This window comes from Heloderma suspectum, chromosome 2 (assembly GCF_057233095.1).
Source record: "Heloderma suspectum isolate Gila_16-S chromosome 2, 16-S_ref, whole genome shotgun sequence".
Taxonomy (NCBI): Eukaryota; Metazoa; Chordata; class Lepidosauria; order Squamata; family Helodermatidae; genus Heloderma; species Heloderma suspectum.
This window is the reverse complement of record NC_139459.1, coordinates 4611768-4634240: the sequence shown is the minus strand read 5'-3', so window position 1 is coordinate 4634240 and position 22473 is coordinate 4611768. Positions and strand designations below refer to the sequence as shown.

The 22473-nt window shown below is 45.8% G+C and overlaps 1 protein-coding gene across 2 annotated transcripts in view; it reads left to right on the top strand.

Moving 5' to 3' along the window:
• Window positions 1-22473, top strand: part of DNAI1 (dynein axonemal intermediate chain 1) — a 232862-nt gene that overhangs the window by 24561 nt on the left and 185828 nt on the right. For both annotated transcript variants that reach the window (XM_084832793.1, XM_084832794.1), the window contains exons 4-8: window positions 624-704; window positions 9136-9262; window positions 10960-11096; window positions 13014-13133; window positions 15167-15226. In XM_084832793.1, coding sequence (XP_084688919.1) covers window positions 624-704; window positions 9136-9262; window positions 10960-11096; window positions 13014-13133; window positions 15167-15226 — 525 coding nt within the window. The remainder of the gene's footprint in view (window positions 1-623; window positions 705-9135; window positions 9263-10959; window positions 11097-13013; window positions 13134-15166; window positions 15227-22473) is intronic.

The following is a 22473-nucleotide window of genomic DNA, read 5'->3' as shown; positions in this document are numbered from 1 at the left end:
TTGTTGAAGAGATGAGCCTACGCATCCATGTCTTGAGAACATGGAACCAAAGGGATTCTCTCCATTTGGTTGCACAAGGGAGGTCATACCTGTCCACCAGGTTTCCCTTTCTTAAAGAGGTGCTTGGTTGTCAAGTTTTCTCCCACGAAGGAAAACACTTTTATTGATAAGCACACGTTACTGACATTTTGTAGAGCAGAAAGGCTATCGGGCATTACTCAATTCTGCATACAAAATGGAACAACATGACATCTTCACATTCATTTCTGAACAGGAGATTTCCCCCACCTCAAGAACTATGCTGGGGAAATGATTTGATAAGTTCAGTTCTTTCTACTCAAGAAAAACATTCATGTTTTCTCATAGTAGAAATGTAGCAGTGTTTTGTTCATATGAAGGAAGTGAAGAACAATGTTCACGTGAACTTCAAATTTTCAGGAAATATAAAAAATATATATTTAGTTTTTAATGAAAACATATTTCATTTTGAGAAGTCTCCTATGGTTCTTGCAAAACTTTGGTATAACACAAATTCTTAGTGAGAATTACAATTTGTTACAATTATTTCTAAATATTAACCTTATACAGGAGGTTGAGTTTGAGTCAGTTTTTCCCTGCCACAGGAATTGAAAGAGGAGATCACCCGCATCCTGACAGCCAATAACCCACATGCTCCACAGAATATTGTCAGATACAGTTTTAAAGTAAGTACTGTTCCCTTCATTGAAATCCATGAGAGATGTGGACCATTTGTTCACTAAAGTATGGTAGGCATAGGCAAAAAATGAATGGGGTGCAGCTGCCCCTGAAGGACCAGGTCCGCAGCTTGGGGGTTATTTTAAACTCCCGGCTGTCCATGGAGGTTCAGGTGTCAGCTGTGAGCTGGGTGGCACTATACCAACTCCATCTGATATGGCTGCTGCACCCCACCCCCCTAACCACCTGGTCCCATCCATAGTTCATGCCCTGGTCTCCTCTCACCTAGACTACTGTAATGCACTGTATGTCGGGTTACCCTTGAAGACAGTTTGGAAGTTACAGCTGGTGCAGAATGTGGCGACCTGCCTGATTAAAGGCAGCTGTCGGCGAGACCACATCACTCCAGTACTGAAGGAGTTGCACTGGCTACCAGTTGTTTTCCAGACCCAATTCAAGGTGTTGGCATTGACCTTTAAACTCCTATACAGTTCCAGCCTAGTCTATCTTAAGGAGTGCCTCCATGGATGCCACTCAACAAGACTGGCCTTGGAAGGCCTTCTGTCTGTCCCATCAGCTAGGACAGCTAGGCTGGGGAGGACTAAGGCGAGGGCCTTTTCTGTGGCGGCCCCCACTCTGTGGCATTCCCTCCCTAGTGAACTCTGCCATGCCCTCTCTTTGATGAGCTTCCTCTGGGCTTTGAAAACCTGGCTGTTCAGGTGGGCATTTGGGGTGAGTTAGGGTTTTTTTTAGAGCAGTGTTGTTTTGTTCAGTTGATTATGTAAATTTGTTATATTTTGCGCTGTTATTTGTATTGTATGCCGCCTAGAGTGGCTGGGTAGCCGGCCAGAAGGTCTGCTTATAAGTCTAATAAAGTAAATAAACAAATACTACTAAATAACATTGCATGTCAACTATCAAATACTGTCAAATATAACTGAAATCATCATTAAGTTGTTTGGAGGCCCTTCTCTGCCTTCAGAGGTTAGGTGGTTGAAAACTAGAGTGGGAGCCTTCCCTGTATTAGCACCCTGATTTTGAAGCACCCTTCCCAGAGCCATTTGCCTGGCACCTACCTTGTACAGTTTTAGCTGACAGATTAAAACTATTGTATTTGCTCAGGCTTTTAATGAACAGTGAAGCTGATTCTAGTGCTGCTTTTGTTTTGTTGGGAGAAATCCAGTGTTGCACTGTCAGCTGTTCACTTGTATGATGGGACTTTCTCCCTTTCTCTCCACCTCCCCCCGCCCCGTGGCCTTCAGGGCCACCCAACAATTTGCTCTAGAGGGTGTCGCAGTCCTCCAGAGTAGATTTTGAGGAAGCATGGGGGGCTGCAGGGGGAGAGGGGAATCGTCCTGCTCCTGGTTGCATTGATGGCACTGCTTCCATCAGTGGAATGATACCACTGGATACAACCCATAGTCATGCTGCTTATTGTCTTATGCTACATTCTCTGCTTTACTGATTTCACTGAGTTTGTAGTTCAGTAATTTTCTTGTATTTTTAATAAAGCTTTAATGTTTTCTTTGGAAGCTATCTTTTTTTGTTTTGTTTTTAAATTAAAGAGGCAGGATACAAACGCTTTAAATAAAATAAAAATATTATATCAAGTATTTAGTTATTCAGCACATTTACTTTAAATATTAATACATTGCTTTATCTTTGGCTTAAGGTGGTTTACATACAAATGCAACAAAATAAGACTAGAGTTAAACACAAACTCACAACGAAACAAAATAGCAAACTTCGCACCCCAAAATAGTGATTCTTAACAGCCTCCCATCAAGTTAGCTAAGAGCTACAAAACAGCAGAGCAATTTCAGCCCCCAGATTCACTGGGTCAGGGGTAGAATAGGATGGAAAAGAGCTCCCTAAACAGGGGGGCTCAGTCTGCCTCGACAGCCCAGTTCCAACTACAGAGAGCTCTGTGGATGGAAAGCTGGTGCCACTGGTGTTCCCACCAGGTACAGCAAATGTAAGGACCTGAAACAGGGCATTCGGGGGGACGGGGGGAGAGTTCATCATGCAGTCAGCTTTGGATCTGCTGGATTCAAAGCCACTCCGTTCCCATGAGAGCTTGTATAGCTAATCTTCCCCCAACTCCATTGCTTCCAGTGGAGGAGGATTTAAAATAAAAAGATCCTGCAAGCTGAAAGGGCTTGGTATGAGCAGATGATCAGCTGCCACTTCACTTCTCCCCAGCCCCACTCAGGATTGCACTCCTGTTCAGTCTTGCATCCGTTTTGGAAGGACGGAAGGGAGGAGCTTGTCCTGACCTTAATAGGGAGAATATCTGAAGAATATTTGGCATGAACTTTGCAGGGGAGCAAATAAATTTGCTCTAGGGAAAACTTAGGGTTAATCCTCTATTAATCCCATCTAACTAAGCCCTGTTGAAATGAGTGAGAGTCCCATCTCACTCATTTCAACAGGGCTCAGCACTGGTTAGGCTTCATCTGGAGTACTGTGTCCAGTTCTGGGCACCACACTTTAAGAAGGATGCAGACAAACTGGAGAGCGTTCAGAGGAGGGCAACAAAGATGATCAGGGGACTGGAAACAAAGCCCTATGAGGAGAGACTGAAAGAACTGGGCATATTTAGCCTTGAGAAGAGAAGACTGAGGGGAGATATGATACTGCTCTATAAGTACTTGAAAGGTTGTCACAGACAGGAAGGCCAGGATCTCTTCTCGATCATCCCAGAGTGCAGGACACGGAATCATGGGCTCAAGTGACAGGAAGCCAGATTCTGGCTGAACATCAGGAAAAACGTCCTGACTGTTAGAGCAATACGACAATGGAACCAATGACCTAGGGAGGTGATGGGCTCTCCCACACTGGTGGCATTCAAGACGAGGCTGGACATCCATCTGTCAGGGATGCTCTGACTTGGATTCCTGCCTTGAGCAGGGGGTTGGACTCGATGGCCTTGTAGGCCCCTTCCAGCCCTACTATTCTATGATTCTATGATCTCTGCCTTTGTGGCCTTTCTTGGGTCTGGCTCCCACTGGATTTTGCTCTTTGTTTTTAATGTGGGCTATACTTATTTTTATTTTTTGCTTTGTATCATTGACATTTTCTCAGGAGTTTAAATAGGAGAGTTAAACAAATCAATAAGTATATTAACATAATTGATCACCTGGAAACTGGAGATAGCAGCTACTCAAGACGTTTTTAACATGATCCCAGTTGGAGCGCCTGATGCTGGATAATAAGTTCTTCCACTTGGCCAGAGTCGGAGCAGGCCGAGAATGATTCACATCATTCATGAGAGTTCTACAAAATGTGTTCTTCAGCAATCAGTGCCAAATTTTGACCAAACTGTGGCAATTTGTTGCTAAAAGGTAGTTTCAGAATTTCAATGGATGCTCTAGGATGGGTTATAATGGAAGGATATACATAGAGGACCTTGCAGAACAAAAAAAGCACAACAGAGTACTGGGCACCATGAGGTTTGAGGGCAGCATCCCTTCTATGGGCTGTCACACAGAAGTGGCTGGGCTATGGCCCGGCCTTCAGCCTTTGGGCCCACCAAGGGCTGCCCTCCTGTTATCCCACCCATGGTATTTCAAACGTCCTATCCCCAGTGAGCCTTTCTCCATCCATTTGTGTGCCAAGGGACCTTGCATCTGATGAGAGTTTCCTGTGTTTTGCAGAGAATCTTGAGGCATGTTCTAGGCAGCAGTCTCCGTTTGTAAGGGGCACCAGCCAGGCCTGTTAGGCTTTGCCATTTCCCCCCCTGAACTGAAGAGTGCATCCCAGAAAGCACCAAAACTTGATGGCCTTGTAGGCCCCTTCCAACCCTACTATTCTACGATTCTAAGACACTCCTGCAACAGACTGTCCTTGCAGAGGAAGATTTGCATGATGTTCCTGGGGCCTTAGCACTCTCCTTGCTCTGGCACCTGGGGCAGTGGCCAGGGAGAATCAAAGTTGAACTAGATTAGTGTCTAGTTGCTTCAGCTTTACCACTAGGACTAGATCCACTTAAAATAAATAGCTAGATTGAAAGACTAAATAGCTTTTGCCAGCTACTGAGTAGGACAATTAAGTTCGATGCAGGAGAAATCTCACTGGGATGCCAAGTTACAACTCTACCAGCTTCCAATCCCTCCCTTCCCATCCAGCTCCTCCACAGGTTTACTTCAACTTGGCTAAGAGGATCAAAGCAGTAACAAAGCAGAGATGATACAAGATTATTCAGAATCCTGCCCACCACCATAAGAATACACAAGTTTTAATTAATTCCAAAGTTAGGTTTGTTTGCTTATTTATTTTAGAGCATTTATACCCTACTCTTCCAATTTAAAACAATGCTCAAGGCAGCTTGTTGTTGTTGTTGTTGTTGTTGTTCAGTCGCTAAGTCGTGTCCGACTCTTTGTGACCCCATGGACCATAGCATGCCAGGCCTTCCTGTCCTCTGCTCTCTCCCGGAGTGTGCTCAAATTCATATTCATTGCATCGGTGATGCTATCTAGCCATCTCATCCTCTGCCGTCCCCTTCTCCTTTTGCCTTCAATCTTTCCCAGCATCAGGGTCTTTTCCAGGGAGTTTTCTCTTCGCATTAGGTGGCCAAAATATTTGAGCTTCAGCTTCAGTATCTGTCCTTCCAGTGAGCAGTCAGGGTTGATTTTCTTTAGGATTGACTGATTGGACCTCCTTGCAGTCCAGGGGACTCGTAAGGGTCTTCTCCAGCACCATAGTTCGAAAGCATCAATTCTTCGGCGCTCAGCCTTCCTTATAGTCCAGCTCTCACAGCCATACATTGCTACTGGGAAAACCATAGCTTTGATTATACGAACCTTTGTCGGCAAGGTGATGTCTCTGCTTCTTACTATGCTGTCTAGGTTTGCCATAGCTTTCCTCCCCAGGAGCAAGCGTCTTTTAATTTCATGGCCACAGTCACTGTCTTCGGTGATCTTGGAGCCCAAGAAAATAAAATCTGTCACAGCTTCCATTTCTTCTCCTTCTATATGCCAGGAAGTGATGGGGCCAGATGCCATGATCTGAGTTTTTTTAATGTTGAGTTTCAAACCAGCTTTTGCACTCTCCACTTTCACCCTCAACAAGAGGCTCTTTAAATCCTCTTCACTTTCTGCCATTAGGGTGGTATCGTCTGCGTATCTGAGGTTGTTGATAATTTTCCTGGCAATCTTAATTCTGACCTCTGATTCATCCAGCCCAGTGTTTCTCATGATGTACTCTGCATATAAGTTAAATAAGCAGGGCGACAATATGCAGCCTTGTCGTACTCCTTTCCCAATTTTGAACCAATCAGTTGTTCCATGTCTGGTTCTTACTGTTGCTTCTTTTCCCTCGTACAGGTTTCTGTACGAATGGTTTAGTGGTTTTCCCTACGTTCTTCAATTTAAGCCGAAATTTTGCAACAAGAAGCTCATGATCTGAGCCACAGTCAGCTCCAGGTCTTGTTTTTACTGACTGTATGGAGCTTCTCCATCTTTGGCTGCAAAGTACATAATCAATCTGATTTCGATATTGACCATCTGGTGATGTCCGTGTGTAGAGTCGCCTCTTGTGCTGTTGGAAAAGAGTGTTTGCTATGATTAGTGTGTTCTCTTGGCAAAACTCTATTAGCCTTTGTCCTGCTTCATTTTGTACACCAAGGCCATGCTTGCCTGTTATCCTGGTGATTTCTTGACTTCCTACTTTAGCATTCCAATCCCCTATGATGAAGAGGACATCTTTTTTTGGTCTTAGTTCTAGAAGGTGTTGTAGGTCTTCATAGAACCGATCAACCTCAGCTTCTTCGGCCTCAGTGGTTGGGGCATAGACTTGAATTACTGTGATGTTGAATGGTTTGCCTTGGATTCATACTGAGATCATTCTATTGTTTTTGAGATTGTACCCCAGTACTGCTTTTCCCACCCTTTTGTTGACTATGAGTGCTACTCCATTTCTTCTAAGGGATTCTTGCCCACAGTAGTAGATATGATGGTCACCTGAATTAAATTCGCCCATGCCTGTCCATTTGAGTTCGCTGATTCCCAAGATGTCGATGTTCAGTCTTGCCATCTCATGTTTGACCACCTCCAGCTTACCTTGATTCATTGATCTGACATTTCAGGTTCCTAAACAATATTGTTCTTTACAGCATTGGACTTTCTTTTCACCACCAGACACATCCACAGCTGAGTGTCCTTTCGGCTTTGGCCCAGCCGCTTCAGTCTTTCTGGCGCTACTTGGAAATTCCCTCTGCTCTTCCCCAGTAGTATATTGGACACCTTCCGACTGGAGGGGCTCATCTTCCGGCATCGTATCTTTTAGCCTTGGGATACATTCCATGGGGTTTTCTTGGCGGGAATATTGGAGTGGGTTGCCATTTCCTTCTCCAGTGGACCACGTTTTGTCAGAACTCTGTGCCATGACCTGCCCGTCTTGGGTGGCCCTGCACGACATAGCTTATGGCTTCACTGAGTTATGCAAGCCCCTTCGCCACAACAAGGCAGTGATCCATGAAGGAGTCAAGGCAGCTTACAACAAATTAAAAATGACAAAGTAATTGTACAAAGTTAAACAACGTCATAAAAAAATAAAACCCAAAGACAGACATAGCAGGTAAAACCAACTAAAACAAGGGGTCAGTCCATCAAACATTAAGGGTATAAAAGTGCAGTCAAGTAAATAGTGCTTCTCTCAGCATGCAGAAGGGTATCTGGCCAGTGCTGCACCAGCAGAATCCCTGGCTTCACACAGCATTCCTTCATACGTTGGCACAGTCCCCATGGGGGTGGCATGCACCACACAAAAGGACTTGGCCAGTGCTAGGATGAGCAGCCCGTCCTCCCAGCACCAGCCAAGTCCCCTGCTGCCTGCATCCATGCTGCTATCTCCAGTCTCAGATCAGAGATAGAATTCCTCCAGGGGTTACTCCTGCAGGGGACTCTGCAGGCCGGTTGCAGAACCTCCGTGGGCCAGAAGTTCCGCATCCCTGATCTAAATCAGTGACAGACAGACTTGTCAGGCCTTGGCCTAGCTCTGAGATGGACTGCAGCTGGAGTCCAGCTCAGGTGCTGGTAAACAAGGAGCAGAAGGGAAATAAATGTGGTCACAAACAAGCTGGTGATCAAGCAGACAAGAAGCAAAGGGACAGAGGCAAGGGCAGAACCAGAGCCTGGCACAAGGTGGAGTTCAAAGGCAGCAATAGAGGGTTAAAGGAACCATAATCTGATGCAACGTTGAAAGCAGGCAGGAGTTACAATCTGAGGCAGTGGTCTCATGAACAGGGAGCAGGTCGAGTCCTCACACTCAGTAGTTGTACAGACTGATGAAGTGACTTTGATGCAAGGACTTTATAGGGCTTGGTGTGTTCTGATTGGCTTGCAGAGTCAGCTGTCTCTCTTCTGACTGGGACTGGAGGGCACCTTTTCCTTAAGGCTTAGTCTGTTGATTTTGGGATCCTGATTTACTTAGGTCCCAATTAAACCAGATTCATATATGCCAAAATGAGACAAAGTCACAAGTGGGTCAAGTTAACAGTTTAATGATTACACAAAGGTGATAAATGGGGGCAGAAAGAATATACAAAGAAAGCTCATGTCCCTTCAGTTGACAAAGCAGACCTTTACCACAGCTGACAATACTCTGAGGTCCCCATAGTGTACGAGACATTCCCCTAGGACCAGCAAGTTTCTCCAGGCTGGTAGCGCGCAATTCCCCCTTGGACCGAGACCAAAGAGCAAAGCCAGCAGGGTGGGTTTTATAAGTGTCTCCCCCTAGTTCAGGAGCTGACATGCTACCTCTGCCCAACCAGGAGAAGGGGGTGGGGGGCTTTCCTTCCCACAGGAAGTGAAACATCTCACAGGATCATGCAGCTGGCCAAAATAGCTTTAAGGTGAAGCTGCAAATTGCTGGCCTGTGCAAGAGGCCTTCCAAATTAACTAAAAGGCTGCCCATTTTACAAGGGGCCTACCTTTGTTAGCTGAAGCCTGCTAAAATCTACTCACTGTATTAAGCTACACAAGTCTCCATGCGTTCAGACAGCATATAGGACACTGTGTCCGTTCAAATCTGGCTCCTCACCAGTTCCTCCGGTGTCAGACCCACAGCACCGCCTCATATCAAGTCAGGCCATTGGTCCCTCACTCTCCGTCATGCCTGCCCTGGCCAGCAGCAATTCAGGATATCAGATGGGGGTCTTTTCCAGCCTCACCTGGAGGTGCCAGGAATTGAACCTGGGACCTTCTGCATACGAAGCAGTTGCTCTGTCACTGAGTTACAGCTCCACCCAAGAGGATAGTGAAGCGGTATGCCAGCCAGGATTGAACCCGAATCACAAGATTGGCACCTTGTTCGCTGCTTTCACACCACGGGCATGCCGGCTTTACTAGGGAGTAGGAATATGCAACCGTCAAAGATTCCTCCTTCTCTTAAACATTTGAATGGGTTGGTGCTGCTTGCTCTCTCTTTCTCCCCCCATAGGAGAGAGCTTATAAGCAAACCTCTGTAGTGGAGCAGCTAGCCGTTCATTTCTATCTTTATGGAAACCTGATCTTCAGAGATTCGGACGAGGGAAGGAGGCAGAGCATGAGGCAGAGCACGATTGCTGGTAGGTTTTGTGCATCGGCAGACAGCGGGTTATTAAGCCAGGGGCAGGCAACCATAATGGGGTGGGGGGCTGGATGACCCCCCACCATGGCCCATTTACCATCAAGGAGTGTGGTCCTGCCTCTGACACCAAGGGGGGAGGCAGACACCCCAATGCCACTAGGTTTGTGATGGCCGCATCTGGAGGACGATCCTCCAGACGCACCTGCTGGGAACCGGCTCCGCCTGCCCTGGGTTTTCTCCCCAGTGGGAGAAGAAGAGGGGCAGGCTTAGCTGCTGCTTCCCCAGTACCTTTGTTATCACAGATCAGAGATGACAAGGGGATTGACGGGGTTGGACTCGATGGTCTTATAGGCCCCTTCCAACCCTACAATTCTGTGATTTTTTTCTCCATCTCCTCACGAAGCCCTTGGTAGCTTCCAGGGTGGGGGTGGGGGAGGGAGTGGGGGGGCCATGGAGGGAGTCCAAGCCTCTGTGGGCTGGATGAGGCCCATGGGCCAGAGGTTGCCCTCCCGCGTATTCAGCAGTGTACCATCTACTCTCTGTGTTGGAGGAGATGCAGCCGTGTGTCCTAAGCTGGGGAACGTTGTAGTGTGGAGGTCTATGTGTTGATAAAGAATTGATAAAAAAGTAAATGGTAGATCCATTTTGCAGACCTCCTCTCTCGGGTCAAGTAGGCACACAGGCTGACATTCAAAGTAGTATCGGAAGAAGGTTAAAAATAATGGAAATGTTATCTTGCTTGGTTCTGGAGGAGAAAGTTTTGTAGTAATGGGTGTATTCGGTTGCCATCACATAGACTGGATAAATGCATGTTCTGGTCACAACGAAGAGGTAACATTTCTAGATATCCTAAAAATACAATCCTATACATGTCTACTCAGAAGTAAGCCCCATTGAGTTCAGTGGGACTCACTCCCAGGAAAGTGTGGTTAGGGTTGCAGCCTCAATGACTGTGCCATAGAACAGCTGGTCATGGAACTGACCAGAGGTAAAGTGACCCTGAACTTAATCCTTAGTGGTGCCCAAGACCTAGTGCAAGATGCAAGTGTTGTTGACCTGACTGGAGACAGTGACCACATTCCATTTATACATAAGTGGAGAATTGCCAAGGATGACCAGCATGGTCACCTTTGACTTCCAAAGAGAAAACCTCTGAAAAATGAAGGGACTGGAAAGTCAAAGGGGTTAAATCTCTCCAGAATGCTTGGAGCAGGGGTGGGGAACCTTCAGTCCATGGGCCAGTTTGGTGTTCCAAGCTGGCCCATCTAGCCCACAGGGCTGAGGCCTCTCCCCAAGCCCTGTCCCTTCATGGCACAAAGGGAGAGGAATCCCCACTGTTATCTCCAATCACTGATCAGAGATAACAGCAGAAATTTCCCTGTGCACTGTTCTGCAAGCTGCACCTTGTCTCCAATCAAGCACCAGCTGACCCTTTCTCTGTGCCTCTCTCTGCACAGAAAACTAAAATGAGCTTTGAGAGGGGGCGGGACCAAAAAGGTTCCCCATCCCAGCTCAACTTCAGTCTTTCTGGCTGGAAAACCAAGGCCCTAATGCTCGCTTTCCACCCTGTGCATCGGCCATTGTGTCTGCAGACAGAAAGCGGGATGTGTTCCATATTTCTGATGGGGAGTCTGCAATAACTACTAGGAGAAGCCTCATGTCCTGTGTTTGCCACCCTGTCCATTTCATTCTCAGCTATGATTCCTGTTTCGTCTGTTGTGGTGGACTTTGAGGCCTTGGATGCAGAACTTAAAGAAGAAGCAGAAGGAGAAGTGGAAGTGGAAGGAGAAGGGGAAGGAGAGGGAGAGGGAGGAGAAAAAGCCGATGAGCTGGTAATGTTTCATGGTGACATGCAAGTTGCTAGCTTGTGTGTGTGTTTTAAACTGGGAGATTCTGTTCAAGTTCTGTATGGCTTTTGTAGAGGATGGCCATTTCCAAAGTGGTCTGCATTTATATTAACCTTGGCATATTCCTGGAAAATGCCCAAAGCCTCAGGCTCTAAGACATGGGGGAGCGTAGCCTGGGAGGATGCAGGATGCTGTTCCCTTTCTTGCTCCATGTGAGAAAACTGGCCAGCTGACAGATTTCAGTTGCTGGCAGCTGAGCTGATCAGCAGGAGTAGTAATTCAGGCATCCGATGCAAGGGTGAGACAACTGAGTGCTCTTCAACATTTTTATTAATGATTTGGAGGAGGAGCTACAGGGAATGCTGATCACATTTTCAGATGACACAAAATTGGGTGGGATAGCTAATACCTTGGAAGACAGAAACAAAATTCAAAGTGATCTTGACAGACTGGAGCACTGGGCAGAAAACAACAGAATGAAATTTCAGAGGGTTAAATGCCAAGTTCTGCACCTAGGAAAAAGAAACCAAATGCACAGTTACAAGATGGGGGATACATGGCTCAACAACACTACAAGCGAAAAGGATCTTGGAATTGTTGTCGATCACAAGCTGAATAGGAGCCAACAATGTGATGTGGCTGCAAAAAAGGCCAGTGCTGTTTTGGGCTGCATTAATAGAAGCATAGCTTCCAAATCCTGGGAAGTTCTAGTCCCCCTCTACTCAGCACTGGTTAGGCCTGATCTGGAGTACTGTGTCCAGTTCTGGGCACCACACTTTAGGAAGGATGCAGACAAGCTGGAGAGGGTTCAGAGGAGAGCAACAAAGATGATCAGGGAACTGGAAACAAAACAAAGCCCTGTGAAGAGAGACTGAAAGAACTGGGCATGTTTAGCCTTGAGAAGAGAAGACTGGGGAGATAGGATAGTGCTCTTCAAGTCCTTGAAAGGTTGTCACAGGAAGGCTAGGATCTCTTCTCCATCATCCCCAGAATGCAGGACACGGAATAATGGGCATCAAGTGATGTTCCAGCTGAACATCACGAGAAACGTCCTGTTAGAGCAATATGACAATGGAACCCATTACCTAGGGAGGTGGTGGGCTCTCCCACACTGGAGGCATTCAAGATGAGGCTGGACAGCTGTCCGTCGGGAATGCTTTGACTTGGATTCCTGCATTGAGCAGGAGGTTGGACCCGATGGTCTTGTAGGCCCCTTCCAACCCTACTATTCTATGATTCTATGAGCAGGTGTCTAATCCAAACCTTCCCCAATCTATGGGTAATGGCACATGAAACTGGGAGCATGAAAACGAGAAGCAGGTCCTGACACCAACGTTGATGGGGGTGGGGGAAGAGCCATGAACTAAAAGAATGGCCAGGACCTTCTTGTTTTCCCAGAGGCAGAGAGTTTCTTTAGGCTCCCTGGTAAATGGGTAACCCAAAGGCACATACTGTATGTCTAGCTCAGTGTAGATAGAATAGCAGCAGACATGTGGGGGTTGATAAAAATGTATTAAATACAAAGTCTGCACCACATTTTGAACTGCAGAGAGCTTTTCTTCAGGAGGAAAAGTTTGCAGGTTTGAGAACTGAAATTCACATCACAAAATGTGAAACATGCATTAGAAAATGCCACTGAGGGGTTTTGTTTTGTTTTTGCCTTTTGCCAGAATGTAGTTTCAGGCTTCTAAGATGAAAGGCATATTTACCTGCTCACCCTTGGATGCTTTTGTCAAAATAGGGAGGTCCCAGTTCTCTCCACCCACCCCACCCCCACCTGCCTTCAGACTTATTATGGGTCCAGCCCCTCGATCAAATCCTGAAATTGCAGGCACCACCCCAGTCATCCAGAAAAGCATGGTCCATCCTGTCCTTAGTTCAATCCTGTTTCTCCTGCTTCAGGTTGCAGCCCCAGAAGAAAAAGAAGAAGAACCACGTCCTCAGGTGGCACAAGAACGAAAGCTCACCAACCAGTTTAACTTCAGTGAGAGAGCCTCGCAAACCTTCAATAATCCAGTGAGGGTAAGCTGTCCCCACTTCCCTTTTGACACCAGCTACAGGCCATCATGCATGTCTGTGTGCGTAGCATCTCTCTGCACCCAGCGATAATTGCTGATGGGAATGAAAGATGTTGATTAGCTTTTGCCTTTAGCAGTGAGGAGCACAGTGACAGAGAATGATGGCCCTTCTATGTGAGGTTTCTGGTGCCCTTGAAATCCACCCAGATGGTGAAATTACAGTATTCATGGATGGCTGGGGGAGAAAGAATGTCATACTTGTTATTTCAAGTTCTCTGTAGATCCTTTGCACAAATTTTTCCCATTCCCTGCTCAAAGACTCTCCAGATTTCAAGATCTGTCCTCAACCATTTGGAATGGAGCTGTTCGTCAGGCTGTGAAAGTGTATGGACCGGAAGATGTTGATACACTTTAGGTCTGGAGATATTCAGCAATTCTGTGGTGTAATTTGTGCACTTTCTCAGACTGGATCTGACAAGCAGTTCAAATGGGAGCAAGGCAGAAGGCTTCTGAATAGCCTTTCCACATCAAGGAAACTAGGAGAATGTAGGAATTGCCTTGATGGAGCAGTCTGGCATTTTGTTTCTGACAGCGGCCAGCTGGACACCTAAAAAAAGCTAACAAGTTGGCCCTGATGATTTCTCTCCCCTGTTTGTCTGCAACATCTGATATTCAGAGATATACTGTCTCTGAACATGGAGGTTCCATTTAGCTATCCTTCATAGATACCACAGGAATGATAAAAATAATTCTAGAAGGCAAAGCATCTTAGGAAAGTTTGTAAAAAAAATAGACATGCCTTAAAATGTGTGGCAAGATTTAAGGGAGAGACATAGCGATATATTTCTGAGGGTCTTGTGGGTTGGGAGGCATCGCAGTTGGTCAGCTGGCATCCCATCTCTAATTATGGCAGGACCCAGGGCATTTGCTGTCATGACTTTGATTCGTGATAAGAATCAAAGGAACAAGGGTGTGTTGTCTTTTCTTTCTTTTTTTAAGACAAAACGTCTGTTATCCACATGAGGCCTGTGGAGTAGGGTGGGCTGTAAATGCAGAGAAGCAAACCATTTACAGTACAGTCCCATGTTCAGAAGTAAGCCCTATTGAGTTCAATGGGACCTTTTCCTAGTAAGTGTATATAGCATCGTAGCCTTAGTGGGCTATCTATTCTGATGAAACAGCTGAGAATCATACAGCGCTTCCGACGCTGGAAAGTAATAGAGTAATGAATAATAGTAGTAGTAGTATAATAGATATTATTGTAACAAAAACAACGACCTCAGGATCATCTCATATTTGCTCCGGCATGGCACTGATATGTACTTCCACAGTCCTACCCCATCCCCTGTGGTCAGCCTCCCTGGGTCCCAGCTTCCCTTCTGCCACACCCTGCTAACTCTAGTGGGGCTAAATCTGAGTCCTGTTTGGATGGCCAACTGCTTCTTCCTCAGTTTCATTCTCTCCATCTAGGGTTCTTAGGCTGCCTGTCTTCCAGAGATTGCAGGTGCTGAGGTAAAAACTTAGGTAGCTTTGAATTTTTTTAAATCCCTTTCTCCAGAGAGATTGAGAGAGAGATTGAGAGAGAGAGAAAGAGAGAGAGAGGGAGGCAGGTAATTCTAAGCATTTCACATAGGCTTTTCTACCCGTAAAATAGTACAAGTCACCTTTCACGTTACACAACTCTTGGGTACAGAAGCAGTAAAATCTAATCATCTGAGGCAAACTTGTAGCATTTTCTATCGAACTCCATGTTCCTTCCATTTTAGATTCCCATCAAGGAGCTTTTCATTGCCCTGAACTCATGTGAACCTGAGGACACCTCAACAACAGGTCACCTTTCATTGTCAGGTTGTTAGTAAACACCAAACCATTTGTAATACCCTCGCCTTCCCACAAATCTTTGGATAAATATGGTGACACTTTCCCTGCAGGGTTCCCCTTTCTGGCAGCTTCTGACAAGCTAAGCAAGAGCTGGCTTTTTTGATGTCATGGATTGATCTGGATTAACTGTACGCCCCTTGAAATCCTTTCTTCCAGGACAGGGCATGCCAGATGGAGCCCCCGCCTAGAGCTACCTTCTCTGACACTGCTAACCAGGTAAATGCTCTTCCACTAGTTATCTCTGTTAATGTTGTCTGTGCCCAGGTGGCCCGTGCATCTCACCCTACAAGTCCACTGGTGCCTGTGCTCATCCCGGACAGCCGGTGAGAATTGCAGGGCTGATACTGGTGGCCAATTCTGGATTCGCTGAAGGTTTGAAGTGTCTGCAGTGGTGCTCCCTTGTCCGCTGAATGTAAATTACTGAGTGCCTTACAGTACAATCTTATCCGTGTGTATTCAGAAGTGAGTCCCACTGAGTTCTAGTGGACTTACTCCCAGGAAAGTGTGGATAGGACTGCAGCCTTCATTTCCAATGCATGTGGTTCTCCCTATGAATGAAATAAAGGCATTTGTTCCTGAGTGTTTCTGCAACCAGGAGAAAAGTGACAGTCTACAGGATGAAGCATGGAGGCCCATCTCCCTGGCTGGTGTGAAGGAAAGAACATCTGTTGAAGGCATTGCAATGATGCTGCATTACAGCATCTCCCCAATGTGTCCAGGGGTGGTGTGGGGGAGGGGGGCTGTCCGTCTCTTTAAGCTACAGCTTAGAAACAATAGCACCACTTAGGATAAGTGATCTTTACAGCTGAAGAGTGGGGATGGAATTCAGCTGCTTATGTTTTTAGGTTTTCGTTGGGGTGTGTTTTTGTTAATGGTTGCCTAGACATTGAATTGGTCTATTTTTCCTTGCGGTCCCTGTGACAATTGTTCCAATTACCACTGATTTGTCTATTGTACTTGGCATGCAGCAGAACATAAGACAAAGCAGGGATTCAGAGGCTTTCCCTTGCAGAACTACATGGAGAGAAAGGGATGTATCTTTATTATATCCAAATTGTCCTTAAGTGGACACCCTTGTTGGTAATCACAGTGCCAAAACAAATGCAAATCTCCAACTAACTGGTGGAGTTCACATAAGGCTGTTTGTGATAATGGCCCGGGTGGAGTGTGTCAGAGGAGGAACTTGTTAAATTTGTCAGAACTGAGCTGAGGTATTAGATGTGGAACAAAATTCCACCCCTATCTTCTGTCTTGTAGCATTCTATGAATATAAAGTAACTTTTAAAATATTTTCATTTCCTCTTTTGCTTTTCTCTTCTTCTCCCTCCCATCCTTTGTTCTTTTCCTCTTCCACCCCTTTAAATTTGAGCCTTCTGGGCTGCACACTGGGTGGAGTCTCTTGTGGTATACCACCTAAGGAAAAAGGGACAGTGTTATCTCGCCAGGGCTCAGCAGGACGCCATCCTTCCCCAGACAATGTACTTGTTCCTCCTCATCTGGCCAGTGTCCTAGACACTTCCAGTGTAGCAGCCATATCGGGGGTCAGACTAAGTAGCCTCATGCAGTCTCATGCTTCATGTTCTTGCTGAGCTCTTTCTCCCTTGAATATATTGTTGTAAGCTGACGAGACACAGGAATTCCTTATCTTGTCAAAGGTCATACAATTGTATATCTTGTTCTCTGCTGTTCTCTTCTGTTCTCTCCTTATCATGGCTACCCTATAACCCAGTTCTTGTATTATAAACAATGGTGCTGGGAAAAGAAATGTTGAGGACTGCAACCCCACGCGGGAGGGGGAGGAGGAGCCATTTCATATGTGTCACAATGTCTATAAAAACAATGTGCTGATGTATTTCGGGGCTTCTGGCTCTTTGGAAATGATTCCAGTCTTAAGCCCGCGCGTTAAATAAAGAATCTCTTTTTCCTTCACTCCGTGGTCTCTCTGACTCTGGGTTCTGCAACATAAATGGTGTCGTGACTCGGATGTGGCAGGCTCTGAGCCAGACAGGTGGCAGTTGCCTGCTCTTGATCGCTGCACCGGGAAGACGAGCTCGGCGCATGCCTCCCTTTCTTGGCACCACCGACCTTTTTGTCGAGTGAATGGGAGAAAGCCTGCACCGGGATCGCCCAAACGGCAGCGAGCAGCAAGAGAACCTTGGGAAGCAGAGGAAGGAACTTGAGCCCTGCCTGTATCGCAGCTGCAATTGAGTTGAAACCCACATTGGAAGCCTTCAGGAGAAAGGCAAGTATATGGGAAAAAGAGGGCCCCGCCTTTAGGGAGAAAGGCCACTGGGCAGAAAAAAAGAGGGCCCCGCCTTATGAAGAAGGTCAGTGTTGGTAGTATACGTATACAAAAAGAACCTACTCCTTGCAGGTAGAAGGGGGGCCTGATCACACCCCCGAGTGGGCGCCAGTACCCAGCACGCCAGTACTCAGTAGGAAGCTGAGGAAGCTGGGGAAGCCGCTTTCCGCTCTGGTAAAAAATGGGAAAAGTGGGTGGCAGGGACATATGGATGCAGTGGAGAGATTGATGATTGTGTGAGTGGCTACTGCGGTTTCTGACGCATACCGTTGACCGTCCGGGTGCCCAGGCCAGTAGCAAAGTGTGTGGTGTGTAAAATCCTCTTGTGTCGGCCAGTGAGACCCCTCACTCACTGACCAATTCCCATTCCCTAATTGTGTCTGTCTTCAATTTAGGAGGGAGGCTATGGGTGGTGGGGGGAAGCAAACCTTGCACCCCCTTGGGATGTATGCTAGCAAATTTTAAGAAAGGTTTTAGTAGAGATTATGGGGACCCCCCCATGAATCCTCAATGGTTGCAGACTTTGTGTGAAATAGAGTGGCCGTCTTTTGGTGTAGGATGGCCTACTAAAGGCTCTTTGGAGCCCAGCCGTGTATATGCCATTGTGGTTGGGAGACCTGAGCACCCCGACCAATTTCCCTACATAAACTCGTGAGATTCCATAGTCGGCGCTTCTCCTCCATGGCTAAAGAAATGCCTAGAATCCCAGGCAAAAGCTTTGGTGCTCAGAAAAGAAAAATTGGCCAAAAAATTACAACCAGTGTTAGAAGCCTCATGTAAAGATCTGGCAGAGCTAACGGCGTTTCCACCTGCTTATGCCCTGCTTCCACCACGGCCCCATGTTACTGTAAGACCGCCCCGTCGAGATCCAGATCCTGTGGCTCCTGAGCCCCTGCCATCCCCCCTACAGAGGCATTGCCCCTCGCTTTGACTTAGAACTGTCGCCATCAGTTTCAAGCCCCACCGGCAGTTATTCGCCGATTTCAGCTACGGTCCTCAACTCCCAGATATTGTCTGCCGAGACTTTCATCTCTACGGGATCGGGAGGTTCCCCTCTTACACCTCAATCAGCATTAATAAAAGAAACTGAAGAATTGAAGTGTTGGGCAGAAGATTTAATAAAATCAGCAGTGACCCTTAAAAAGATGTGTTCTCACAAAAAAAAAAAAAGGGGGGGGAGGCGAGCTCGTCTACTGCTCAAGACTTGCACCCCCTTGAGATGTATGTCAAACAAAGAAGAAAAAGGGTTTTATTTAAAAAAAAAGATTCAGAGTAGAGAGAGAAAACAGCAAAAAGCTCAAGGTCGAGCTGAGAAAAAAAAAAGAACAAGATCTGAGGCTGTTAATTAGAAAAATGTTGTTGCAGGACAGTCTGGCTTTTAACAAAGTGTGGGAGCATGAGAGTGTAAGGCCGAAAAAGTAGCTGTTAGCCTAGCGCGCTGAGAGAGGGGGGCAGGAAAATTGCCCACAACGTTCTGAGTTGTGCAACATCATCACCTCGCCTAATTGAGATGAAATCCCTAAGAAATGGAAACTGAAAATGAAGACCCAGAAGATGAAGGCAAAATAGAAAATAAAGATGAAAAATCAGCCCCCAGAGCACAGGCTAGACCCCTCTTCGAGTAAAAAGTGTGCCATAAGACTGTCCCAAAGCAGAATGAAGCGGAAAGACCATGTTGAAGATCTCTGTCAAGGTAACCGTGTTTAGCTTTGAACTGTGTTAGAATTGCATAGAGCCTGTAGCTACTGACCATCGGCTATATGATTTCTGAAGAGCGTAACCATTAAGCTTTTGCCGTGGGATTCCCTGCAATGAAGAAATCTCACTGATTTAAGTGTCCAGTGTTACACTGCCTAAGCATGTGTGCTGAAGAGACTGAGAAACCAGACAGCATGTTCCTGGCCAAGCCAAAATCACGCTACTACCATGCTCCTGAAAGCTGCAATAAACTGTGTAAGCTGGGAGACCCAACCTGATTGAGAAAAAAAGAAGATATTGGAGCAACTGTCTTAAAAAACAATGAGATCTGTGTAGCTGGCTGGCTGACGCTGTCAGTGATGTTACAACTTTAAATTAAGACTGTTTTCCTGTTTGAGACCCCAGCGAAGAAAGCTGACCTGAGTTATTTGTTGCCCGTGCCAAAGCAAAGATTTAGCTGCCCTGTACCTCATCATGTCCTGTTTTGAGCTTGGGATTTACAAATACAAACAAACTGAGAAGCTTGCCTTTGAAGTCCTGCAAATCACCCCACCGCCTTCCCGAAGATTAATGGCTGCCTGAAAAATGCAAGTATAAGGCGATGCCCATCACCCCCCAGCGTCCTGAGTTTCGGCACTCAGTGTTTCAGTGCTTTCGTGTACCAGGTTAGAAGAAAAAAAAAAGAGTAAGGTTTTAAAATGTCTGTGAGAACCTGACAGAAGTAAAATAAAATTTACAGAGGAGTTGCCCAGGTTAAAGCGTCACGGCTAGAGAGCTGAGCTGTGCCGCTCTGTTTAGACAGAGGCCTTGCTAAAAAGTTAAAGGCCCTTGTCTGTCAGAAGGGGTGTAGGGCCACACTTCCCCTTTTTAAACTGATGCAAAAGTGGGGAGCCTTTGCTGGAAACATCTCATCTTCATTGCCCAGAGCCTTCTCTGTTTGCCTCCATCATTGTCTGGGCTTTTTAGAGACACTCTGCACATGGACTAAAATTTTAAATTGTCAAAGACTTGCCATGGACAGTGCTGTGAAGCTTTTAATAAACATGAACTCTCATCGCTGTGGACCGTGTGTCTGTGTTTGTAGTCAGCTCAGTGTACAGCAGGCTGAGTTTGATCTATGACTTTTAGATTTCCTTCTGCTAGAACTCATGCAGCATAGATTTGCCGATGCAAAAATGGTGACCTAGAACTCTTTGCGTGTGTGAGTATGCCCGTCCCTTGATTTTAATGGGCCCTGAGCTTTCAGCCAGAAGAGCAGTATAATTGCTAGATCTGCTCCATCATGCCTTACCGTGCTAAAAGTGCTTTCCATTCATTGTGTTAAATTGCAGAAAAAAAGTTTGTTATGTATATTTTATGATTTCTTAGATATCATAAAATATATGTGATATTTGCAGATTAGTGTTAGTTGCAACTCCAAATGATACTAAGTGTGGTTCCCAATAGATGACAAGGAGAAAAGACAAAGGCAAGTAGAAAAGAAAGAATAGAGAAAGTAGCAGACAGATAGAGAAGGGAGAAAAAAAAGAAGAAAGAAAAGGCAAGAGGCAAAGAAAAAACATTTGTAGAAAAGAAGCGTGGCCATAGTTGCCCCCAGGGTAAATTAAAAGCAGCTGATTGTGCCTGGAGCTTATTACCTGGGGTAAAGTAGCCACAATAATGTAATAGTTCTTTAAGATGAAGAAAATGTAACTAGAAAGAGAAGAAGAGCCTATCCCAAATGTGTGTCATTGGGACTAGTGTAAGGCAGAAAGGTTTAAGTAAGTGAGTTTAACTTAAAAAAGACAAATAAAGAGACAAGGCTAGTGCATAGAGCAGAAAGTTTTATATAAAAAGTTTAAAACATGATCTGCAATACAGGCAGATCAGCAAAGAAAAAGAAAGAAAAAGAAAAAGAAAAAATTTTGTCTTCCCATACTAATAAATAAAAGTGTTATCAAGCACTTTGAGAAGCGAAGTTGTTTACAGGAAGCTGTGCCTGAGAACCAAACACTTCTAGCCTATGCTGAAAATGCTTGCTAGTGTTGTGCTGCCTCATAAGTAACATGTATGGTATAAAACCCATTTAGCCCAATAGCTCGTGGTTCAGAGAAGCTGTCTGATCCAACCATTAAGTACGCCTGTGTGCTGTAAGTTACCCAATAAAGTCTCCTTGTAAGTAAACCCCCCCTCTAAAATCCCAAAACACAAGTGGGGCTAGAGCGCCTCACCCAGTATCAAACCCTGCTGTTAGAAGCCATGAAAGCAGGTATAAAAAAGTCAATTAATATGACCAAAGTGGCTAAAGTGCTGCAAGGTGCCACCGAGGCCCCAGAGCGTACTTGGAGCGTCTTTCAGATGCCTATCGCCAGTATACCCCCCTCAACCCAGAGGCCCAAGAAGACGTGGACAAAAGAAAAAAAGAAGACCCGGCAGAGGCAAAAGATTCTTAAAAAAGAACCAGTGTGCCCAGTGTGGACAAGATAGACATTAGTGGCATGAATACCCAAATAAAATAAATCAAATACAAAAGAGAAAACCAAAGGGGCCAGAATGAGCGAAGAGGGAGACAGCTTGAAAGGGGCCGTGACATTGACTGTGAGGGGCCGTGACATTGACTGTGAGGGGCCGTGACACTGACTTCATAATTGACACTGGAGCGGCATCAAGAGCAAGCAAACCTTAGCTTTAAACAAGAAGTCCAAACACTGAGCAAAGTTCTTCAAGCCCAGCATCGCTTTGTCTTAGAAAATAAGCCATTCCCATCACAGAAGTTCATCCTTTCCAACCAAGAGTTAAAGTATGAGTTAAAGAGGGAAAAATAACCCTTTGACTCCCAGATGGAGAGGACTAAGAACTGTCATACTTTCCACCCCCGCAGCTATGAAAGCAGCTGGAGTTAAACCCTGGATACATTAGACACGAGTCAAGAGAGCGAAAGGGGGAGAGTAGACTGTAAACAGAAATCCTGAAAATCCTTTAAAAATCATTCTAAAAAAGCAGTAAGAAGACTCAGGCTAGACCTTACTGTGGACACACCGGGAGACTGTCCCCCTGCATACGGTCAGACCTGCAACTAGAGAATTAAAGAAGGGGACTAGACCCTACTGCAGCTTGCCAGGTGAATAGCTGCCCGGCGTACGGTCAGATCCCAAAGAAGATCAAACATGCGTGTTGTAGTGTTAGTAGTGTTGCATTGTGTTTCCTTAATAAGGTACAAAAAGGGGGGTCTGCCCCTGGAAAGAGAAGTTTGTCCCCGCGATTTGCTGATAATTACTGGCTTCACCTGGCTAACATCACGAGAGTAAAACATTTTTGTTTGCCAAGAGGTATACCTGCAAACAGGCTTATTAGCTCTTGCCTAATACCTGTCTGTAGACATCCTGGGAAAATTCAAAAAGATACCATGTTAAGAGTTTATAGTGTAAATTTAACTTATTCCCAAAATGCTAATTGGGGCGTAGTTGCAAAGATCCTACCCCCT